Below are 21,549 nucleotides of genomic sequence, written 5' to 3' on the forward strand. Positions count from 1 at the left end.
TAATAAAATTGGGCAAAATTATAATTTTCTGAAAAATTAAAAATTGTATGGGGTTAACCTTGCATTTTTCTAGTTTTGGGTCAAAATTGGACTTTTCTGACAAATTAAAAATTGTAAGGGGTTAACCTTGCATTTTCAGTGAAATTGGGAAAATTTTAATTTTTCTGAAAAATTCAAAAAATTGTAAGGGGTTAACCTTGCTTTTTTATTTTTGGGTGAAAATTAAAATTTTCTGCAAAATAAAAAATTGTAAGGGGTTAACCTTGCATTTTTAATTTTGCGGTCAAAATTTGACTTTTCTGACAAAATAAAAATTATAAGGGGTTAACCTTGCATTTCTAATAAAATTGGGCAAAATTATAATTTTCTGAAAAATTAAAAATTGTAAGGGGTTAACCTTGCATTTTTCTAGTTTTGGGTCAAAATTTGACTTTTCTGACAAATTAAAAATTGTAAGGGGTTAACCTTGCATTTTCAGTGAAATTGGGAAAATTTTAATTTTTCTGAAAAATTCAAAAAATTGTAAGGGGTTAACCTTGCTTTTTTAATTTTGGGTGAAAATTAGAGTTTTCTGACAAATTAAAAATTGTAAGGGGTTAACCTTGCATTTTTCTAGTTTTGGGTCAAAATTTGACTTTTCTGACAAATTAAAAATTGTAAGGGGTTAACCTTGCATTTTTAATAAAATTGTGCAAAATTAAAATTTTCTGCAAAATCAAAAATTGTAAGGGGTTAACCTTGCATTTTTAATTTTGGGGTCAAAATTTGACTTTTCTGACAAATTAAAAATTATAAGGGGTTAACCTTGCATTTCTAATAAAATTGGGCAAAGTTATAATTTTCTGAAAAATTAAAAATTGTATGGGGTTAACCTTGCATTTTTCTAGTTTTGGGTCAAAATTTGACTTTTCTGACAAATTAAAAATTGTAAGGGGTTAATCTTGCATTTTTAGTGAAATTGGGAAAATTTTAATTTTTCTGAAAAATTAAAAAAATTGTAAGGGATTAACCTTGCTTTTATTTTATTTTTGGGTGAAAATTAGAGTTTTCTGACAAATTAAAAATTGTAAGGGGTTAACCTTGCATTTTTCTAGTTTTGGGTCAAAATTTGACTTTTCTGACAAATTAAAAATTGTAAGGGGTTAACCTTGCATTTTCAGTGAAATTGGGAAAATTTTAATTTTTCTGAAAAATTAAAAAAATTGTAAGGGGTTAACCTTGCTTTTTTATTTTTGGGTGAAAATTAAAATTTTCTGCAAAATAAAAAATTGTAAGGGGTTAACCTTGCATTTTTAATTTTGGGGTCAAAATTTGACTTTTCTGACAAATTAAAAATTGTAAGGGGTTAACCTTGCATTTTCAGTAAAATTGGGAAAATTTTAATTTTTCTGAAAAATTCAAAAAATTGTAAGGGGTTAACCTTGCTTTTTTAATTTTGGGTGAAAATTAGAGTTTTCTGACAAATTAAAAATTGTAAGGGGTTAACCTTGCATTTTTCTAGTTTTGGGTCAAAATTTGACTTTTCTGACAAATTAAAAATTATAAGGGGTTAACCTTGCATTTCTAATAAAATTGGGCAAAGTTATAATTTTCTGAAAAATTAAAAATTGTATGGGGTTAACCTTGCATTTTTCTAGTTTTGGGTCAAAATTTGACTTTTCTGACAAATTAAAAATTGTAAGGGGTTAATCTTGCATTTTTAGTGAAATTGGGAAAATTTCAATTTTTCTGACAAATTTAAAAATTGTAAGGGGTTAACCTGGCATTTTTCTAGTTTTGGGTTAAAAATTTGACTTTTCTGACAAATCAAAAATTCTAAGGGGTTAACCTTGCATTTTTAAGTGAAATGGGGAAAATTAAAATTTTTCTGAAGAATGAAAAATTGTAAGGGGTTAACCTTGCTTTTTTAATTATTGGGTCAAAATTGGACTTTTCTGACAAATTTAAAAATTGTAAGGGGTTAACCTTGCATTTTTAATTTAGGGGGCAAAATTTGACTTTTCTGAAAAATTTAAAATTATAAAGGGGTTAACCTTGCATTTTTAGTAAAATTGGGCAAAATTAAAATTTTCTGACAAATTAAAAATTGTAAGGGGTTAACCTTGTATTTTTAATCAAAATGCGCAAAATACAATTTTTCTGAAAAATTTATAATTGTAAGAGGGTTAACCTGGCATTCTCATTGAACATTTGATTCTTAATAATTGCGTAACACAAGTTGTTTAAGAAGCAGACTTATGGGACCACCACTGTGGGAATTAATTCACAAAGCACACTTTAATACATGATATTTCGGCAGTGGGCAAAACAATGCCACACTATCACAGTGGAAATAAAACCTTTGAAAAAAACACAAATCAGGAGTCGGTGTCAAGTATATATTACAGTATTATGGTTTCCATGCTGCACACATAACAGATTTGGACATAATTTACAACATAATTACAGGATTAAAAATGCTAATCACCAAAGGCATTTCAAAGAATGTACAAATCTACATTTTTCTTGAACATATTTCAAACAACTTGTTTTCCTGATCATTTTTAAGTATCCCACATATTTGTTTCAAAGGTATTAAACTTGTTTTCAGAAATAACAAACTGATCAAAATATCAATATTAGGTTTTGCCCTTCACCGACATGATCAAAATATGTCACCGATGTGATAAAAATATGTCAATTCGTTCAAGAGCAAAATGAATACACTTCCGAAATGGCCGACTGGGTTATAATACAGCCTCAATATTTTTTAAGTATTTCATCAGAATAAAATAACAGAAGATTTCAAAGTAGGCAGGGACTAGCCTAGCCCCTACTCTGTTCTCCGCCCACAGACACCAGGATGGAAAACACCGAAGTTGGGATTTTAGTTCACCACACGCCATCTTCACGCATCCGTGCTTCCCCTGACTGACACGTCTTGTTTTTCCACATCCTGAGATTAAGATATCGACAATTTAGTTGTTAAAACAATTTTGTTTGCTCTTTCAGTACAAAACCAAAGATGTTCCAAAATTTTGAATGCCTTAATAAAGATCTTGCATTGGAGGTGTCCCAGGCTATCGGATGTGTATTCAAAGTATGAGGGATCTGAGGCACAACTGTGTTCTTGGGGTTTGAAATGTTTAACAAATGGGCAAAGATACTGTTCGAAATATTAATTTTGAGTTGCCTTATCGGGTCTTTTATGAACCACATAAACTCACACAGGAGATCTCGTCACATGATGCAACCCAAACTTGCTCTTGCTGTTTACTTCTCGAGAAATCTTTCAGATTGTGCAGATTTTTTTCCAAATGCTATCAAAAGTTCACGTCACGGTGTGTCAATTTTTTCAATTTTAAACTTTGTGTCAAAAAATTGTTCACTGTCCTTTACACTCAGTTTTTCTTTTCTTAACAGAACATAAAATTAAAATTTTGTCAATCAGCCTCTCACCTTGTCTGCAGGACTGAACTTGACCAGGTCTGCCAAGTCCTCGTTCTCCCTGGTCATCTGCTGGCTCAGCTCTGAGAGGTCGTGATCTTCGTGACCTTGGCTGACATCTGACATGGGTATGGCGACCTTTGACTCTTGTTGCTGCTGCTGCTGAAGGTAATCCTCCTGCTGCCTGCGCTGCTTCAGCTTTTTCTTCTGCTCCCCTCGAAAGAGTTTCAACCTTGGAGAGGCAGGTTTATCAGAAATGGTGTCAGAAGTGGGATAAGGCGTCTTCAGACCAGAAGCCAATTTCGTGCAGCTGCTCTAATCACAAAAGACCGCTATACTAGGAAATACCTGCTTAGATGGTAACCAGTCAAAATTTCAATTTAAATAATACTATTAGGTGAGGAAGATAAAAGCTGTACCTCTCCTTGTCGACTCCGTCCATCTCAGTGGTATTACTTTGAGGGACAGGCTGGGGGGTCAAAGAATCTAGGAAAGTCCGTTGTGATGCCAGACTGTTCTCTCGCGGCCTGTTAAATAAAATAAACACTGAGCTTTAAAGCGAACTGACTTTGGAATTTTCCTTGCCTTCCACTTCTGTGTCCCAGGTTCGAATGCCACCCAGGCCATAAAGCACCCTTGAACACTGTTGCAATGCCCTTTCTTTCATGCTTCCAGGCAGCAATTACAGCGAACGTGACAAAGGAACATTTACCAAATTCTAACTTTGACGGTGGCTTCTTCTCTGGCAGCAGAATCATTAGGAAGCCTTTAATGTCCAAATCGAACATGCTTTAACTCTGACCTAATGAAATATCACTTGATGTTCTTGAAGTAGAACGTGGATCGATATTGAGCCAGAGTCCCCAAGTCAAGGGCCTAAAAGTTCCTGAAGTGGGAGACGAAGCCGGGGTTGAGAAAACTCTCTCTAGCTTACCTTTGACTTGCCGGTCTAGATCCCTGCGTCATTGTGCTCTGCAGCGGCACATGCCTGCCAACAAACCTTGGCCTCCTCCCTGCCTCATAATCGTCCTCCTCCTCATTAAAGACTCCTCCCCCTACCATCTCCCCCGCGTCATAGGGGATGCTGGGAAGGGTGCCCAGTAACCCTGGACGACTGACGTTGAAACTTCCAACGCCTCCCCCTAGTTGAGTGGGTGTGCTTCCTGAACCTGGACCAGGGCCTCCTGGTGGTATAAGCATAAGATGTGAACCGTATTTTCATTTTGAAAATAACAATAATAAAACAACTGAAAAAAAAAATATACCAGCCTGGCAGACGGTACTTACCACTTGTCTTAGCAGCCAAGAGTGCCTGCAGGACCTCGTTAATTGTCTTCAGCTGTTTCTGGACGTGACGATTTGACCGCTCCTGCTTGATCCGCAACCGTGTCAGTTCCTCCTTTATGGAGTTGGTGTCAATAGCATGGATCTGACTTGTCTGATCAGCATGCGGGTGAGTAGCAAGTTGCTCACGGAGTTCCTCTAGAGAATCCTGATTGGTGGCAGAAGTGGGATTTGGTGTCAGAAGTGGGATTAGGTGGTTGATAGGAGAAGAGAGATGATCTCTACTCCTGGATTGTAATGGTTTGGTACCGCTACAATCCTGGAGTAGAGAATTATTGGGGGAAAAACTCACTGGTAAATAACTTCTTTTTGAATGTTGAAAAATAACTTAAATTTCATTGTGGATTATTGTTTGCAGTCCTTTTTTCTTTGTGCTAGTCACTTGTTTCCATTCTATTACATTGAGTGATATAAGATACTTGGTTATGTGCATCTTCTAAGATACTTAAATATGCAAGAAAAAAATCACCCTGCAAAGATCGAGAGAAAATGTTAGTACATCCATAAAAAAAAGAAAGGAATTGTTGTAATCTTGTATGTCTACAAGACAGTGATCATTTCATGAGCTGTTTTCATGCGAACTTACAAATAACAAAAGCGCTTTAAGCGTTAACATGCAAACCAGCCGAAGCAGAACAAAAATCACAGAAACGAATGCACTTCTCAAAATAATTAAAGTATGCTATGAATGAGACAAACATGGATTTACAAGTAGTTGCTCAATTGGATCAGTTCTGTGATAGGAATTATTAGCTTTTATCAACTGTAAGTAGTTCATAAAATTGAGCCTTTTCCAGATATAGTCAGTTCCAGTTATATCTTCTCCTGTGATCTATTTCAAAGACGGCAGCCAATCGTTAGTGCAGGTTTTGTGTGAAGCATTAGTAAGCATTACCCTCTTCTTTCGGCCATATCCCGCAATATTCAGATGGCCAAACAGACTCTCCTTCATTTCATCCAGGTCATCCTTATAGGAACAAAGGTCAAAGGTTAAAAAGTGCATGCCCATCACCATCGAAAAGGTTAATTTGTGATAAGGCCAAAAAACAAAAATACTCGGTCTCTGGTCAGCGAGCGCGTCGATTTTAATCATGCGCGTCAACGTTTTTTTTTTCTTCAAATTAACACGGAAGCTACAACAGCGCCCTCTATTGCCGCGCCTCCTCAAATTTTTGTACCAAGGAGCACCAAGGAATGGGGAAATTGCACCAAGGCAAATGATAAAGGGCACCAAGGCAAATTATGAAGGACACCATTGTATAATGAAGACACAAAAAAAGCAAAATAGTACCCACCTTGTCTGTACAATGCAAGCTTGAAAAAAAAAAAAAACCAAACCCCCCCCCCCCCCCCCAGAAAACGCATCGCCGCATTAATTCCGGAACTTCGGTCTGACCAGAGACCGAATATTTTTTTTTTTTTGGCCTAACGCATTTTTTTTATTCAGCTCAATCAATGCTACCTTTCAAAAGCCAAAATGCAAGACTTGAAAAAGCTAAAATTAAAAGCATGACATTGTTCTTCATTGGAATCGTTGCCCGTTTCATTACATTCATTCTCAAGTAATTTCGGATCATTTTTCTTAGCAGATACTTCATTTATTTGTTACCGTAACTTCCCACAAAGAAACAATGCCAGATACAATTAATGCTCCCGCAACCACAAACAAAAACATGCAGCTTGAAATTTAAACAGTGATTTTTAAACAACACCTGAATAATTCCCCATTAACTGATTGTTGAATTATTCATCCCAATGCATGGCGTGGTCGCACTGCAAAAATTGAAGTGCCATTCCACGGTGAATGGAAGTTCCATTGCATGGTCACACTTTTTTGCTTTCTTGCTTAGCAGCAAAAATATAAGCTTAGCAAAGATGGGTTACCAACCAAAACGTCATGCAATTGTATACTGCCTGTGGCAGGTTCTCAGCTGATCTTGCTCAGCACCGTACATTTTGATTAGCAATTTTTTTCTGCTTACCAGCTTCGTTATTGGGTCTTGCACTCTTTACCTTAATTTGGAAGGTGACTTTCTTCAGGTCGGATTCTCCGCTCTCCGTCTGGTCGTCATCGTAGTACAAGCTCTCTGGGTTGGCCTGGGTGTGGATGAAGCGTCGATACTTGTAGAGTTTCTTCTTGGAGAGACTCTCCTCGATGCCCAGGATGATGGACGCCTGCTGCATTGCGGCGTTGGATTTGGCGTTGTCGTAGACTCTGGGAATTGCAAAACAAGTCAACTCAATTAGAAATGTTTTCAACTTTTCTCATCGACAGTGAAGACAATGACATCGATTACAAATTAATTGCCAGCACAAAAAAATTTGTCAAGAAAGTATTTATGGATTTGGCCTTCACAGTGTTTGGCAAAAACTGGAGTGGCTTTCCAAATCTTAGAATATTAGTTATGCCCTTTTGAGCAGAGGTATCGATTAAAAAAACAGAGTGAAAAAAAAGTTCCAAATGGTGATCTCTGCGTATCATGTTCAGGTAACTAAGTTATCATTTCGAATGTAACCCTTTAGCACTTGTATGAAATTGTGTTACATCGTTATTACTCTTCCATAAATCTATAAAAACCATAGATGCTGAGGCAGTTTGGGGCGGTTCGAGGAGAAAATGGCCTGGCGTTTGAGGGCGCTTTGAGGGCTAACGGGTTGAACCAACCTTTGGAATGTGTCCGACAGCAGAGCGATGAAGAGATTAATGCAGAGCAACGCAGATAGGAACAGGAACGTGGTGATCAGGATATAGGCCATGACGGTGTCAAGCTCGTGCATTTTCTGATGGGAAAAAAAGAAAATGTGAACTTTTTTAATAATTTGATGTAAAATTTATCCAGTATATGAGGCCTTTTGAGACAATCATGCAATTTTATCAAAGTTTTCCATTTTTTTCTTACAAAAGGGTTTTTGGCACGTCAATATGAATATGTGACCCGCTCTGCAAAAATGAGTCTGATGTCGCATAGCTGGAATTCCAGCTTTTACCACTTTTAAATGGAAACAGTGAAAATTTGCTCAAAATTTGGATTTTTTGTTTTTGTTTTATTTTGGTTGTTTGATAGTTTTAGTTCAGATATCTTACACAGACATTTGAATATTGTAAGAAAAAGACTAACAAATTTATGATTTTTGGTGCTTTTCTTGGTTAGTTACAGTGTATTTGTAATTTTTAAACCCTTTTTTCTTCATTGAGACATTTCTTGCTTTGCAAAAACTTGACAGAATTAAAAAAGGCACAACAGTGCAACCAAATGTCCTAGAGAGGCCCATGATATACCAAATGAAAGCTTATTTCATTCCCATTTTATTAATGTAGTTAACTCAAAATTTCTGTTTTGCCACAACAGACTCATTTTTGTGGAGCGGGTCACATATGTGATGCGATCAAGCTCAATGAGTCGTTTGTCGGGAACTTTCATTTGGAGATTCAGGCCAAAATAGGGCCACTTCATCATATCACTTCGTCACATCTCTTGGTGTTCCGACTTCCATAATTTTTGAAATAAAGATGGTATCAGCATGCGGTTTTCACATCAGTAATGCTGAAATTGTGCTCTTTTCAAAACTGTACAATAAAAAAAATTGACCAGGGTCGACAAACGACTCATGTAGCTTGATCACATCACATATGAAGAATTGTACAATTTCAGAAACAGGAAAAATAACTATTCGAACAAAAATCAACAGAATGAGGTAGGGACTGATACCTAAATCCATATGTTAGCCATCGTGGGAATGAAACCCGGACCACGGAGTTAGAAGATGAGGTTAGTGAGGATTAAACTTTGTTTACTTACATCATAATCATAGTCATCTACCAACGTGAGCCTGAAGAGGGTGAACATGAGACTGTCGACGGTCTGCATGGACGGTAGCTCAGGGTTGCCTCCGAATATCATCCAGAAAGCAAAAGCTGCGTGGAACAAAGAAAATGTCAAGTTAATATCTTGGTTCTTGGTTGGTTCTTCTCCTAAAGACTTCCACAAGGGAGTATAACTAGGAGGCCAGAAACACCGGGGCAAACCCCTACTCTTAGCGATAAGTGTTACTGGGTTCTTTTACGTGCGTTAGGCCTTATACAACACACGGGACCTCTGGCTTAATGTCCCATCCGAAGGACAAAGCAATAATGGTTAAGTGCCTTGCTCAAGGGCACAAGTGTCCGGGCCTGGGCTCGAACCCACGACAGTGTTGCCTCTGAAACACCAGAGCATGAGTCCAGTGCTCTTAACCGCTAGGCCATGACACTCCACCTGTCTCAATTGAATGTGTCTCATACCAGGCCAATGTTTATCTCCAGTTTCCTTAGCATGGAATGACTGGGAATCAATTTTTGTTCCCCTGGATGGGATGCCAGTCCATCGCATGGTACTCTACAGCTAATGCCGGTACCCATCTATATGCCTGGGGGGGAGCATAGATTGGGTACAGTACACAGAGTATATAAAAAATAGTAAGTATATATAGAGAGAGTATACTTGGGGTAAAGTGGCTTGCCCAAGGACATAAGACAACATATGGCAAGCAGCCAGATTTGGACCCCTGACCCTCTGATCATGAGTTACAAACCCCTACCACTGGGCCACACACCAACTTCATCAGGCCACATCCCCTCAGTGACAATATCGGAGGTTAATTTTCCCATTAATTAACTTGCTGTCATATGTCAAACAGCGCCCCCTTAGACAATGTATAACTGAAGGACAGATAAAAGGCATATAAATCCACAAGCAATACTAACCATATGGTATGTAGAACTCCAGGTACAGAAAACCAAATTTCAGAATGTCATTCACGATGTGGCCCAACATCACGATAAATGGTCCTGAAAATACGACAATTAACATACAAAAATGTATTGGTTGGTTAAGCTATTCTATGCTCAATGTGTGGACTGTATTCTTCACAACTCTCCAACTTCCAAACTTCAAAAAGTGGGGTAAGCATAGATAAATAATGCTGACCCCGGCAAGCTTGGTGGTCGAGTGGTAAGACATCTGCACTAGTAAGCAGGAGGTCGTGGGTTCGAATCTCACCCAAGTAAGATTGTGAATTTTGTCTGGCAAGCCCATGGACAATACCGAGTATACAGTGTTTATGGATGTGGCTTGTGATTGGCAAAAAAACGAATATTGATGAATATCCTCTCACCGATTTGTTTGAATGCCCGGGCCGATTTCATGAATCGCAGCCAGATCGGAATGATGGAGACCGCCATGAAGCGCCGCGTGAAGGCAATGAGATTCTCGTGCTTAGCGTCATCGGTGATGACGTGGCTCGCCACGACCAGACCGGTGATGACCAAGAGAAGACAGTAGACTATCCAATCAAAATAGTTCCTGTGGGAAAAGATTCGAAATGGACCAATCACAGGGCAGAATAAACGTGTAAATAACTCAGTTTCATCCAATCACAGCAGAGTAAATTTTCCTTTTTCTTTAAATTGCAAAAGAAATGCAAGGGTTATTTCAAGTGAAATCGACATAAGAAATGCAAGCATTATATAACATTAACTATTCGTGCTGGATTAAACTCCCTGAAATCCTGCAAAATAATTTAATTATCCCCTGCTAAACTGGACAGTCTTGAACACTGGACCAGTTAAGAGTGGTTGCAGTCTTAAGATGTTAAAAGGTTCACATTTACTTTCCGCATTTTTCCCGTTTACGTTTTAATCTACCGTAATTGTTTGTTTCAAAGCATTTTGTTTTTTTAATTGCTCTTCACATTCTAATTCACTTCGATAGACTAAACCAATATTTTTTCCCCACAATATTTGTTCTGTTCCCTATTTGCAACAATTGGGGAACAGGAAGCTGACCCGACCCATCCAATCGTCATGATACTAGCGACATTAGCAAAGCTGCAAACCCGGGAAATAGCAAACGGGGATCACTCAGAGAGGATTGCGGCTTATAGAAGTCGTTGGATTAGAGTCAGAGTAGAGACTCACCAGAATTCGCTGAAGTAGGCCGCTCCTTGGTCGTTGATCTCCTTGATCTCCTGCTGGAGGTACTGCTCCTCCTGTGGCCACTGAGGATGACAATACTTGAGGTCCTTCTCTATCTCACCAATGCGCCACTGTTTCCATCTCTGAAGACAGAAAACAATAAAGCGTGTTAAGCTGACCTCAAAAACCTGTGAGATTTTATGAGAATACGGCACATCCGAGCACCACGTACAGGATCTACGTGTGTAACGTACAGTTTTTTTGCATTGATTTTGAGTCCTGACTGGGCCCATCCACTCAGGGGCAATAAATGGATTCTTCAGGGGAAAAAAGCATTACAATTTACAACATATTGAAAATATAGCAAATTGATGATTACTAAAAAAGTTGAAATTGTTGACCCTCAACTTCCGTTCAATCGATCACGCAGATAACAAGCTGGTTAATTCGAACACGGGATTCTGTGACTAGACTAGTTAGTGTTCGGTACCAAGACGCTCACATCAGAAGTGAGATGTTGCTTGGCGAGATGCTCTATTCTGAAAATGGCCACCTTCACCCATCAACACCTATAATAATATTGTATTACACTGTGCTACATTGTATTACAATGTAGCTACATTGTATTACAATGTAGTACATTGTATTACAATGTATTTATTTACTGGTGAATCATTCAAACCACAGAGTCACGGCTTGGGCAGTGTCTGGCGTGACAGGCAGGGCGGGTGGGGGCAGTACAGGGACTAATTAAGCACCAACATGACTATGAAGCGAACTTAAAAAGACACTTCCACAATAAAATTTGCTGCACTAAAATGTGTTGAACTTTTCTACATTTGCAGCTAAAAAACCTGCAAATAATTTGGATGTACCGACCAACAAAAGTACCGATAAAACGTCATTACTTTACATCCCAAGGGGTCAGATAGAAACAAGGGATATGGAAACATTCTGAATATCTCACTCTGAATTTTTTCTTGGATACGAAGATTTCTTGTAGTTCCTGGGCGATCATGAAACCTGTGATCAACAGAGCCAATCCCTGTCCAAAAATAGAAATGAATACATAAATAAATAATAATAATTTTTTTTTTAACCTTGCTGTGCTGACAGTTTCATACTGTAATCGTGCAGTAAAACAGAGAGATGTTTCGTTGTGATGTTTAGACAGTTGTTTTGACCGTTTTATCGGGTTTTTGTTTCAAGATAAGGAACAACTTTTTCGGAATCTTCCCGCAATGATGTTATCGGCGCAACTTTATTTCAAGAACCTGTTCAAAGTGTCGCCACTGAAACCAACACAATGTTCCTATTGCGGATATAAAACATGAACTACTGGAATCATTTGTACGTACCCAGATGACGAGTCTCCAAATGTCGACGGGGAATGTCATTCTCTCGTTCGGACGCAGAGTTACGCCGATAACAGACCAGAGTATTATGAACGCCAAGTTGATGAAGACTTGAAAGATTGCACCCCAACTGGGTACAGAAAATAGAAACCAATTAATGTCATTTCAAAATCTTTATTTGTTTTAACTTTAAACACAATCAAACTGCTCTAACATCGGAGAATTTGAGGGCATGCGAATCGTGATTTGGCCGGCGTAGGCAATTTCGGGCCTATTTACTGGCCTGCCCCCCCCCCCCAATGTCAGATTAAATACCGCCCTCATTCGTTCATGCACAGAGCTAACAGAAATGCAATTGTAGCATCATTTCATATTGATACACTAAATGCTGTATTTTATTAAATAAAAAAGCTCACGATTCTCGTACTTACAGTCCAAATTTCTTCCACTTGACCTTTAGAAGCCTCTGTATCACTGGATGAAGAATCAGCTCCAACTGGTTGAACTGAACTATGACCTGAAGCTGTGTCAAAGGTCAAGTCAATTACATATTTAACTGTTCATTTTAATGTGTTTGTCACTTAGGTGTTAATTTTGCTAAAGCCGTACAGAATTATTCGCTTTTCATGCATTTGTTTGTTTCCCACAATAACACACTCAAAATCCAAAGAAAAATGTTCAAAACCTAACCCATTTCAGTTTCAGCTCAGTGGATGTTAGACTTTTTTGAGAAAACAGTGGAAAAACCATGCACAAAACTTAACGCAAAACACAATTTCCTCAATAGCACACGTCAATATTTCCAAACATCAGTCAAATGACAGTTCGTTGGAAATCACATTTCTTGATTTTTGTAAGTGACAGCAAGCCAGACGAACTAATTTCTCAGGGCGTACCAGTACGATCTTTAATCCCAATAAGCTTTTTGATAATATTTTGGTAGGTTACTGTTGGAATAATGCAAATGATTCTACTTGTCTTTCAGTCTTTATACTTACTGCTGATCTAGACCTTGGAGTTTTATCGTCCGGTTTTGTGGGTTCCACAAAGTGATGATCGTAGTACTGCTTGCGATTTGCCCGGTCACATCGATGGAACTGATCAAGGGCCTCCTTGGCCTTAAAGGAAAAATGACATCAAAATTGCTTTAATACATTAGAAATATTTGTATGTAACTTGTCTATAGTTTGTCCAGATTTCGCTGAATAAAAAAAGTGTGGTTAGGCCAAAAAAAAAAAAATTTCGGTCTCTGGTCAGACCAAAGTTCCGGAATTGACGCGGCCACGCGACTTTTTTTTTTTTTTTTGCTTTTTTTTTTTTTTTTTTCAAGCTTGGATTGTACAGACAAGGTGGGTACTATTTTGCTTTTTTGGTGTCCTCATGTACATTGGTGTCCTCCATAATTTGCCTTGGTGCTTTCGATCATTTGCCTTGGTGCAATTTCCCATTCCTTGGTGCTCTTTGGTAAAAAAAATTTAGGAGGTGCGGAAATAGAAGGCGCTGTTGGAGCTACCGCGGAACATTTTGGAAAAAAAAAAGATCGACGCGCATGATTAAAATCGACGCGCGCGCTGACCAGAGACCGACTTATTTTTTTTTTGGCCTTATGAGAAAAAATGTGATGGCCACGCGACATTTATGTGATGATCATACGATGGTCATGAGCCAATCTTAAGATGACCATGTGATGGCCATGTGCCAGTCATGTGATGATCATGTGATAGCCATGTGTTTATAATGTGACCATCATGTGATGAGGCCATGACTCACCACTGCAGGCATCTTGCAGATGAGCTGCACCAGTGCCGTCTGCCCTGCGTTATCCATGTCAGAAGCTTCGGCCCCCAGCTCAAGGAGAAGTCTGGCTGTTTCGCTTCGATCTGAGCAAAGTTTCAAAAACCAAGAGACAAAAAATTGAACCAAAATTGTCAGAAGCTTATTAGCAACTGCAACTTCAGGGACTTCTTTTAATATTCAGAGATGCCACCAATATATCAATAAAAAGCCTGAAACACTACTAAAAAAAACCCTGAAACTACCCTTACCCCCTTTCAAAAATGAGTTTTCTGTATGTTTCAGACCAAATCCAGCACTTTTAATTTTTGTCACATTTTTGTGAAAAAAAACCCTGAATTCAGGTTAAAACCTGAAAAGTGGCATCTCTGAACTTATTGGGATTTGCCCTTTTCTTGTGAGAACAATTTTCAAGCTTTTGAGAAAAATTCACACGCTTTGGTGGGACTTGAACCCGCGACCTCCTGCTTGCTAGTGCAGACGTCTTACCACTCGACCGCCGAGCTTGCTGGGGTCAAGTGGCTGGTTCGAATCTGATTTAGCAGCGCATACATCAATTTGAGGAATTGTTTCAACATCATGCCTAGCTTTTCTTACCTAGTTCAGCAGCAATTTGTAGGGCTGTTCTTCCTTTGTAGTCTCTGGCGTGAAGATTGGCCCCCATTTTCTGGAGCGTCTTCAGAGCGGCGCAAGCGTCGTTCCGAGCAGCAAAATGAATCGGCGTGTGGTTCTCGCCGTTCGTTAATATTTCAATGTCGGCTGTGGTAAAGGAAAACAAAGGGGGGGGGGGGATCAATGGGAAAAATGTCAGAAACTAAAGGTTAAAGATGGCAGATTGCTGGGCTATGGTTCGAAGGCAGACTTTTTGATGATGTCGTAGATTTCTTGCCTTCTGCATATGCGTTCAACTTCGACAAAAACTTGTGGATTATTTTTGATTCCTAACATAAAACTCTCATTGTATTTTTGCCTGCCATTATTTATGGCTGGCCAGTAGAGGGCGCTTCAATTGATCACAAGTGCACCGTTACCATTTTCATGCTCGTTGTCCAGGAGCAGCAGGATCATCTCCGGGTAGTTGACGGCAGCGGCGATGTGGAGAGGAGCTCGTCCGTACCGGTCCTTCTGGTTCGGTTTCGCTCCCTTCTCTAGTAAGAACGATGCCACGTCTGTTTCCCAAGCACGTACAGCCTAAAGATTACACAAGGAATAAAACCAATAACAGGGATTTCACTCAGACCCAAGTGAAAAAGTAGGAGAACAGTAGGATCAACATTAAAAAAAAACAGGACAGAAGTAGGACTTAGAAGGACAAATCAGGCTAAAAGTAAGACTTTTAAGGAGTAGTTTTAGTTGATATTCTCACCCATGCTCACAGCATCATAAGCCTCATTTGGTCTGTACTCACAACACTTGCGCTCCATCCTCAACTAAGCTCTTGGAAGTACAGTTGCAGTACTCCTGCGCCCAAGCCCTTCATTGTGTGATTCACATATGACAGTGTGTAACACTGTTATGAAAAATATTCAATGAGATTTCAATTTTCGGAGTTGTGGGTCCAAAAAAGTAGGGGAAAAGAAGGAATTTTCAAGGAAAAAAGTAGGAAAAGTAGGAGCAAGGTATAAACAACTAGGAAAAAGTAGGAACAGTAGAAAGCCTACTAATATTGTTTGTATACAGTCCAACTTTGTAAAGATTAAAAAGTTTACAAAGTCAGTTTCCCTTGGGAGACTTTTTTAAAGACTTTGACAAGTAAAACTGAGAAACCCACTTTGGTACCCAGTACATCCATGGTAGTTTCAATCAGGAATCAATCAGTTTTGAATTTCTATCTCTTGAGGGCAATATTCTGTACAGAGCCGACTTAAGAACTTGCAACTTCACAAAGTAATCGCATGTATACCTCATGCAACACCGTCTGTCCGTGTTTGTCCGTGCAGCAGATGTCCGCGCCGCTGTCAAGTAAATTCTCCACGTGCTCGAGGTCGACCACCTCGTCCTCGTTTTCCGATCGCGCCAAGGAGGCGAAGTAGGAGATGAGGTCTTCGTTGAAACGGTTGCGCCGTAAGGGCTCCGCTACGATACTGTCATCGATTCCTTTGCCTTTTTTGGCAAAACCATGACCTGTCCCCCGAGAAATGATCAGCAAAAACAGCAACTGTTAGCAAACTCAGAGGTTATCCATCTGTATTTCAAATTCTGAATCACAATTTTGGCAATTTTTTCTAATTTAAAAAACCATCAAATTCATTCATCTGGAGTTTAAATTGCAGCTACACATGAACATGAAAACAAAGTCCAAGAACCACATGCTATGAAGTAAATAATGTTTTCAAAACAAGATACTTTGAAGTCCCAAACATAATAAGACTTCAATAACCACCTCCGAAGATGAGAGTAAAGTTGTAAAGATGTATTCATAAGATATGGGGGTTTTTTTAGTCATTATTTCTTTCAATTGAACTTCAAATTTATAAAGTTGTTCAGAATTTTCAAAGAGCAACAATATGACACCAAATTATTATTTTTTTTTTCCGACTGAACTCTCTACTGTTATTTTTTTCAACTTTACTCTCTTACTCTCTTGATTAAAGCGAGTTGTAGTTGTTAACAGAAAGCAGCGTTTAAAAGCAAAGCAAAGGTCTGAAAGAGAATTGTGCACAGATTTGGTTATGAAAACAAAATTAATGAAAAATTCCAAATGTTATGTAAAGAATGTAGATAACAACAATCACAGCAAGACTGTCTGGTGCTATAAGAATAGATCCCTAAGTCGATGGGCGGAGTCTGATGGCGTGTACGTTACAGTCCCCGTTTCATTTCAACCTTAAATTTTACAAATTCTTTCAATTTTTTTTTTTTTAGTTTTTATATTTTCTTATTTACTGACGATGATTCAAGCCCAGAATCAAACCAACATTTGATCAAAGCAATTTCTTTGATTTGAGTGTTGCATCATGATGTGCCATTTGTTTGGAATGCTGAGCTGCATTTTGAAAAAGTACTTCCATCAATTTGAAGAAAAAGAAAGAAAAGAAAGGAACACTTTCAGCATATTAATTAGCAAAGTAACCGACACCATTTTTTGCTTTAAGTCTGAGAAAGCTACGTAACTTGAGCGAACAAAGACAAAAAAGCTCAGAACAATCTTTCTTTTTCTCGTTGATTACCTTTCTTAACCAGAACCGGTTCCTTGCCTTCTGTTTTGAGTGGTGAAAATTCCAGAAAGGTGATACAAACGAATGGAAATGAAATGTGTGATGGTTAGAAAAGCGAGAAGTTGAACAAGTCAAGAATGGAAGAAACCACTGTGCCTTATACATATTCATGAGCTAGTGTTGGAGCCTCATTGGTCAAATCACTATGACATCATGTAGGGAACCAATGCCCCCAATGTAACCCATATTTTTCAATGACCACTGCCCTCAATGTAAACCTCTGTGGAAATGTGGAACTGATTTACCAATTTAAAAAAATGTAGTGATTGATTTTAAACTTTAAGTTTTTAACTTAACTCTTAAATCGATCAAGCAGGGTTCACCCTTAACTGTTTTTTTCACTAGCCAGCCGGACTAGTGAACCCAAATCTTAACTAGCCCGCGGGCCTTTTTACTAGTCTGCAATAGAACTTTTTGTTTTTCTTTCAAATATTTTAATTTTCTTAGTGATTTCATCGCAATATTCAGCGGCACAGGGGCATGAAAAAAAAAATGAATGCGCGTCAGTATCAGATTATTGTTTTTCTCAGGCCGGCTTTTAATCCGCGGCTACACGGAAAAGTTTCATACCTTATCTCAATCAGTTTTACTGACCAGGCGGCCTAATTGAGAATGGTTTTGACTAACCCACCGCTGTTTTGACTCGCATTTGGCTAGCGAGCTACTGCTAAGGTCGAACCCTGGATCAAGTCAAACCAACACCCAAATTAATTGTGAAAGTTATGGTTAGATTTCAGAAGAAAAAAAACTGGGAAAAGAATACTTACATGTACAAGATTATCAGCATTTATTTAATAATTGTTCATGAGGAAAAACAACAAGGTAAATAGGTTACAAGAACATCCATTGGAAAGTGGAAAAATGGTGCATGAATATGACAATCATGAATATGCAAACAATTATGAATATTGATGATCACATGATTTGAATACAGAAAGCAAGCCAATGCAAAAGCTGCTTTTTAGCGAGTGAAGCATTTTCCAATTTCACTAGTAATTTGAGGAATTTTTCTGTCGAAAGCTGCACCAGTTTTCAAAATTCAAGATGAGACGAACTGAACCGGTCCAAACAGTACAGTCACCCCTCCTGTCAGTTCCTGGGTACGGCAAGGGGGAGGGGTGCACATAATCAGAAACTTAAGGAAGTATTTTAGATGACAAATTTTACTATAATAGGGCTTGCTCAATGACGGCCATCTCTGTAGGAGAACTGCAACTGGGTATTTTACGCAATCAAGCATGCATTGCGCAGTGTTGAAAATGTTCCAAACAGGCGCGCTTGTTGCTCGAAATGTGTTCCAAATATGACGCAGCCGATGCGCGTTATGCAAGTTGACGCTCAAAATGCCGATGCACGTGGATGGTCTGTAGGAAATGACATCATTTGAACGAGACCTATACATTTTGTCATTTTAGGCATTTTAGGTGAATACTTTAAAAAGAAAATATTTTCCACATTGGTGTTAGCACTGTAGTTTGATCAGAACCTAAATCGAAACTTTGCCTTAAGGCCAAAAAAAAAAAATATTCGGTCTCTGGTCAGACCAAAGTTCCGGAATTGACGCGGCCACGCGGCTTTTTTTTTTTTTTTTTGCTTTTTTTTTTTTTTCCTTCAAGCTTGGATTGTACAGACAAGGTGGGTACTCTTTTGCTTTTTTGGTGTCCTCATGTACATTGGTGTCCTCCATAATTTGCCTTGGTGCTTTCGATCATTTTCCTTGGTGCAATTTCCCATTCCTTGGTGCTCTTTAGTAAAAAAAATTGAGGAGGTGCAGAAATAGAGGGCGCTGTTGGAGCTACCGCGGAACCTTTTGGAAAAAAAAAAGATCGACGTGCATGATTAAAATCGACGCGCGCGCTGACCAGAGACTGACTTATTATTTTTTTTGGCCTAATCTTCAATGGTATTGTAGTGGGTGGGCCGGGGTATGGGGTGCTATGGGGAGGGGGGGGGGGTCGGGATGGGTTGCGGTGGGGAGGGGGTCTTACTCTGGTCCGTTCCAGCACCCCTCCTTCGACAGCTCAGTCCTTTGAAGCGTTCAGCTCCCTTCTTGACGTTGTGCAAAACGTTGAAAGCATCGGCTGCTGTTGATATTTCCCCCTGTAAAATGTTACACAAAATATCCAGATAGAAAATGTATACTTATAATGCGCTAGCGGCTGCCCACTCTTACAACCTATTTTTGTGGGAATGAATTATAATTTATTCTTTTGAAAATCCATTTTTCTAGTGTGGGTTTCTTTTTTTTTAAATTTAGGAGGCCTGCCCCCTTTTCCCAAGATAGCGGATTTTCCAAGGTGGCGGATGGATTTTTCAATTTTTTTACTCTTTTCTGATGTAAAACTGTGTCTAAAGTAGCCGTCATCTTTCAACAGAGCGACTTTTTTGTTAGAAACAAATAAAACAACAATATATTGACAAAATTTGCAAAATATGTGCAAATATATTAATACAATTTTTTTTAAAAGAAAGCGGGCGAGGATGAGTAACTGGTTTATTTTGTACTTCGCCTGCCGAGAACACTCACCAGCTCATAATCGCCATCCCTTTTAATTTTGAAGCATTGATTCATGGTTTAATATCATTAATGGTCAAAATGCAGGGTTTATGCTCAACTATGCGTTGGTGGTCATGTGGCCACTACTTTATACTTACATTGTTGTTGTTGTTTCCCATGCCAGTTCTGTCCATCATCTCAGGCCTGTCTACGTAGCCATTCTGTCTGGAGCTCAGGTCCCCGCTAGACCCCTCCGGATGGACCCGATTCATGCTCGGTCCTCGCTTCTTCTTCCGTTTCTTCTTCCCGCTGCGGGAAGAGTCCTCAGAGAGAGTAGTGCTCATCTCATGGCAGTACTACTTCTCAGATTGGGACCTTAAGTGTAGAAAAAACATGCAAAACAAATTTAGGCCAACTGTACTCATCACTCTTAAGCACAGTTTAGACGACTGCGATGTACCGTGAACGCACATTGCGAGCTGAATCGCACGACATCAACCGTAAACCGTGTATGAAAATCTTTAATTTTTATCCCAAAAACCTGCCAAAAATTACCAAAAAGGTGTCATGAGAATTGAGAGAAGTCTGCTTTAGGTTGACAAGGTCATATTTGAATGATAAAAAACACCCTTGACTCTAATTTGATCGAAACTAAAGAAGGGCCCGTAACTTCACAGTCGCCCTCTTTAATATTATTATGCCCTGGCCTCCAACCCTCTAATATTTGCTTATAAAAATGTGTTGGTATTAGGCGAAGTAAAAAAAAACATGTTTCTCGTCCCCGCCCACTTCCATTTTGGAGGTTGCCTGTATTTTTTGTTTCATTTTTTAGTTTTGAAAAATGCAGTAAAAAAACACCAAAAAAGTCCACAAATTCATCGGAAATTAAATACCAACCAACCCTGGCAATACAACTCTAAACGACACTGTAAATATGTTCAGTTCTCTTGTCCAACTTGTCTTTCATTTTAAAAGTGTCTTTGAACAGTGGAAACACCAACGGTTGCAGGAAATTTTAAAATGAGGGCCATCTTGAAAAAAAATTAAAAATAAAAAAATAAAAAGCCCCTCTTCCTCCTTCTTTAAAAACCCGGACGAGAAACACAGGTTTTTTTTATTCGGCCTAACTATTTATCAGTTTGGCTGCAAATCTCATGACAGTGTGAAGGCATAAGTATGGAAAATATCACATATTCACAATCAGTTTAGTTTCATTAAATTTCGTTTACAAGTACAAAACACTAGGCCTACAAAAAGTACAAAATATTCCACAGAATTACAGCGCTGAGCCGGCCGAGCGAGGCCAATTGCAATTCGCACTCCACTGATCGTGTGTGAATTCATGAAGCGAGTAGTCTCGTCGTTGCCAGCGCAACAATAAACACAATCAATTGGATCTGTCATTCTACCTTCAAACACACAATTACACTTCAATATCGACACTGATCGATTTATATTAATATACTGACTCTATGCAGTTAACATAAATTGGCATTACATTCAAATTTAAGTGAAAATTTGGTACCTTTTTCCACCACGATTACGTCGTTGTTAAATCGGACAACCTTTGACCCCCAGGGATTGTAAGTAATTTGTGTCAACAGAGGGCGCACTGTATAAAAAAATTGGCAGCATTTTTATGTTGATAAACTGGACTTACAATTTCAAAATCATATTGTCACTCATTGAATCGGGATATAATAGAATATCAGATGCGAGGGGGGGGGGGGGGGTACGGTTTGCCGGCAACAGGTGGAACGTGAGCGCGAAGAAAAAAGTGCTTAAATCACCTCATAATTAATTAGGCAAAACACTAAATTATGCAGAAAGGATGAAAATATCCCAAATAAAAGGTCGCGGCATGCACTGATGAAGGTCTCTGCATAGACAAAACCGCAAGAAAGCTTCACAATTTGGAGGAAAGAAAACAAGGAAAAAAATTAATGGGATACATCGAAACAG

At 38.7% G+C, this 21,549-nt stretch overlaps 1 protein-coding gene across 4 annotated transcripts; it reads right to left on the reverse strand.

Moving 5' to 3' along the window:
- Positions 1-2,235: 2,235 nt before the first annotated feature.
- Positions 2,236-19,959, reverse strand: LOC119729193 (transient receptor potential cation channel subfamily A member 1-like). Of its 4 annotated transcripts, XM_038201748.1 has the most exons (23): positions 19,746-19,959; positions 19,079-19,190; positions 17,043-17,072; positions 15,776-15,996; positions 14,904-15,063; positions 14,470-14,631; positions 13,849-13,958; positions 13,077-13,196; positions 12,510-12,601; positions 12,082-12,208; positions 11,691-11,768; positions 10,727-10,866; positions 9,925-10,112; positions 9,515-9,598; positions 8,571-8,686; positions 7,436-7,551; positions 6,784-6,985; positions 5,666-5,737; positions 4,714-4,918; positions 4,361-4,610; positions 3,846-3,953; positions 3,439-3,658; positions 2,236-2,935 (listed from the first exon to the last, which is right to left on the reverse strand). In XM_038201748.1, the coding sequence occupies exons 1-23, from the start codon at positions 19,929-19,931 to the stop codon at positions 2,888-2,890; spliced, it is 3,147 nt and encodes a 1,048-aa protein (XP_038057676.1). In that variant the 5' UTR covers positions 19,932-19,959; the 3' UTR covers positions 2,236-2,887. The 4 variants fall into 4 exon arrangements, with proteins under 4 accessions (XP_038057676.1, XP_038057679.1, XP_038057678.1 ...); XM_038201751.1 differs by lacking the exon at positions 17,043-17,072 and having other exon boundaries at positions 15,776-15,975; XM_038201750.1 differs by lacking the exon at positions 17,043-17,072.
- Between the last annotated feature and the right edge of the window lie 1,590 nt (positions 19,960-21,549).

This window comes from Patiria miniata, unplaced genomic scaffold (genome assembly GCF_015706575.1).
Source record: "Patiria miniata isolate m_02_andy unplaced genomic scaffold, ASM1570657v1 HiC_scaffold_20, whole genome shotgun sequence".
Classification (NCBI taxonomy): domain Eukaryota; kingdom Metazoa; phylum Echinodermata; class Asteroidea; order Valvatida; family Asterinidae; genus Patiria; species Patiria miniata.

Excerpts from the sequence above, each read along its gene's own strand:
- LOC119729193 (XM_038201748.1), bottom strand. The coding sequence starts at position 19,931 with ATGAGCACTACTCTCTCTGAGGACTCTTCCCGCAGCGGGAAGAAGAAA. Across the intron at positions 11,769-12,081 it reads TTTGGAGACTCGTCATCTGG|GGATTGGCTCTGTTGATCAC; the intron begins GTACGTACAAAT and ends ATTTTTGGACAG. Across the intron at positions 10,867-11,690 it reads TATCCAAGAAAAAATTCAGA|AGATGGAAACAGTGGCGCAT; the intron begins GTGAGATATTCA and ends TTCTGTCTTCAG.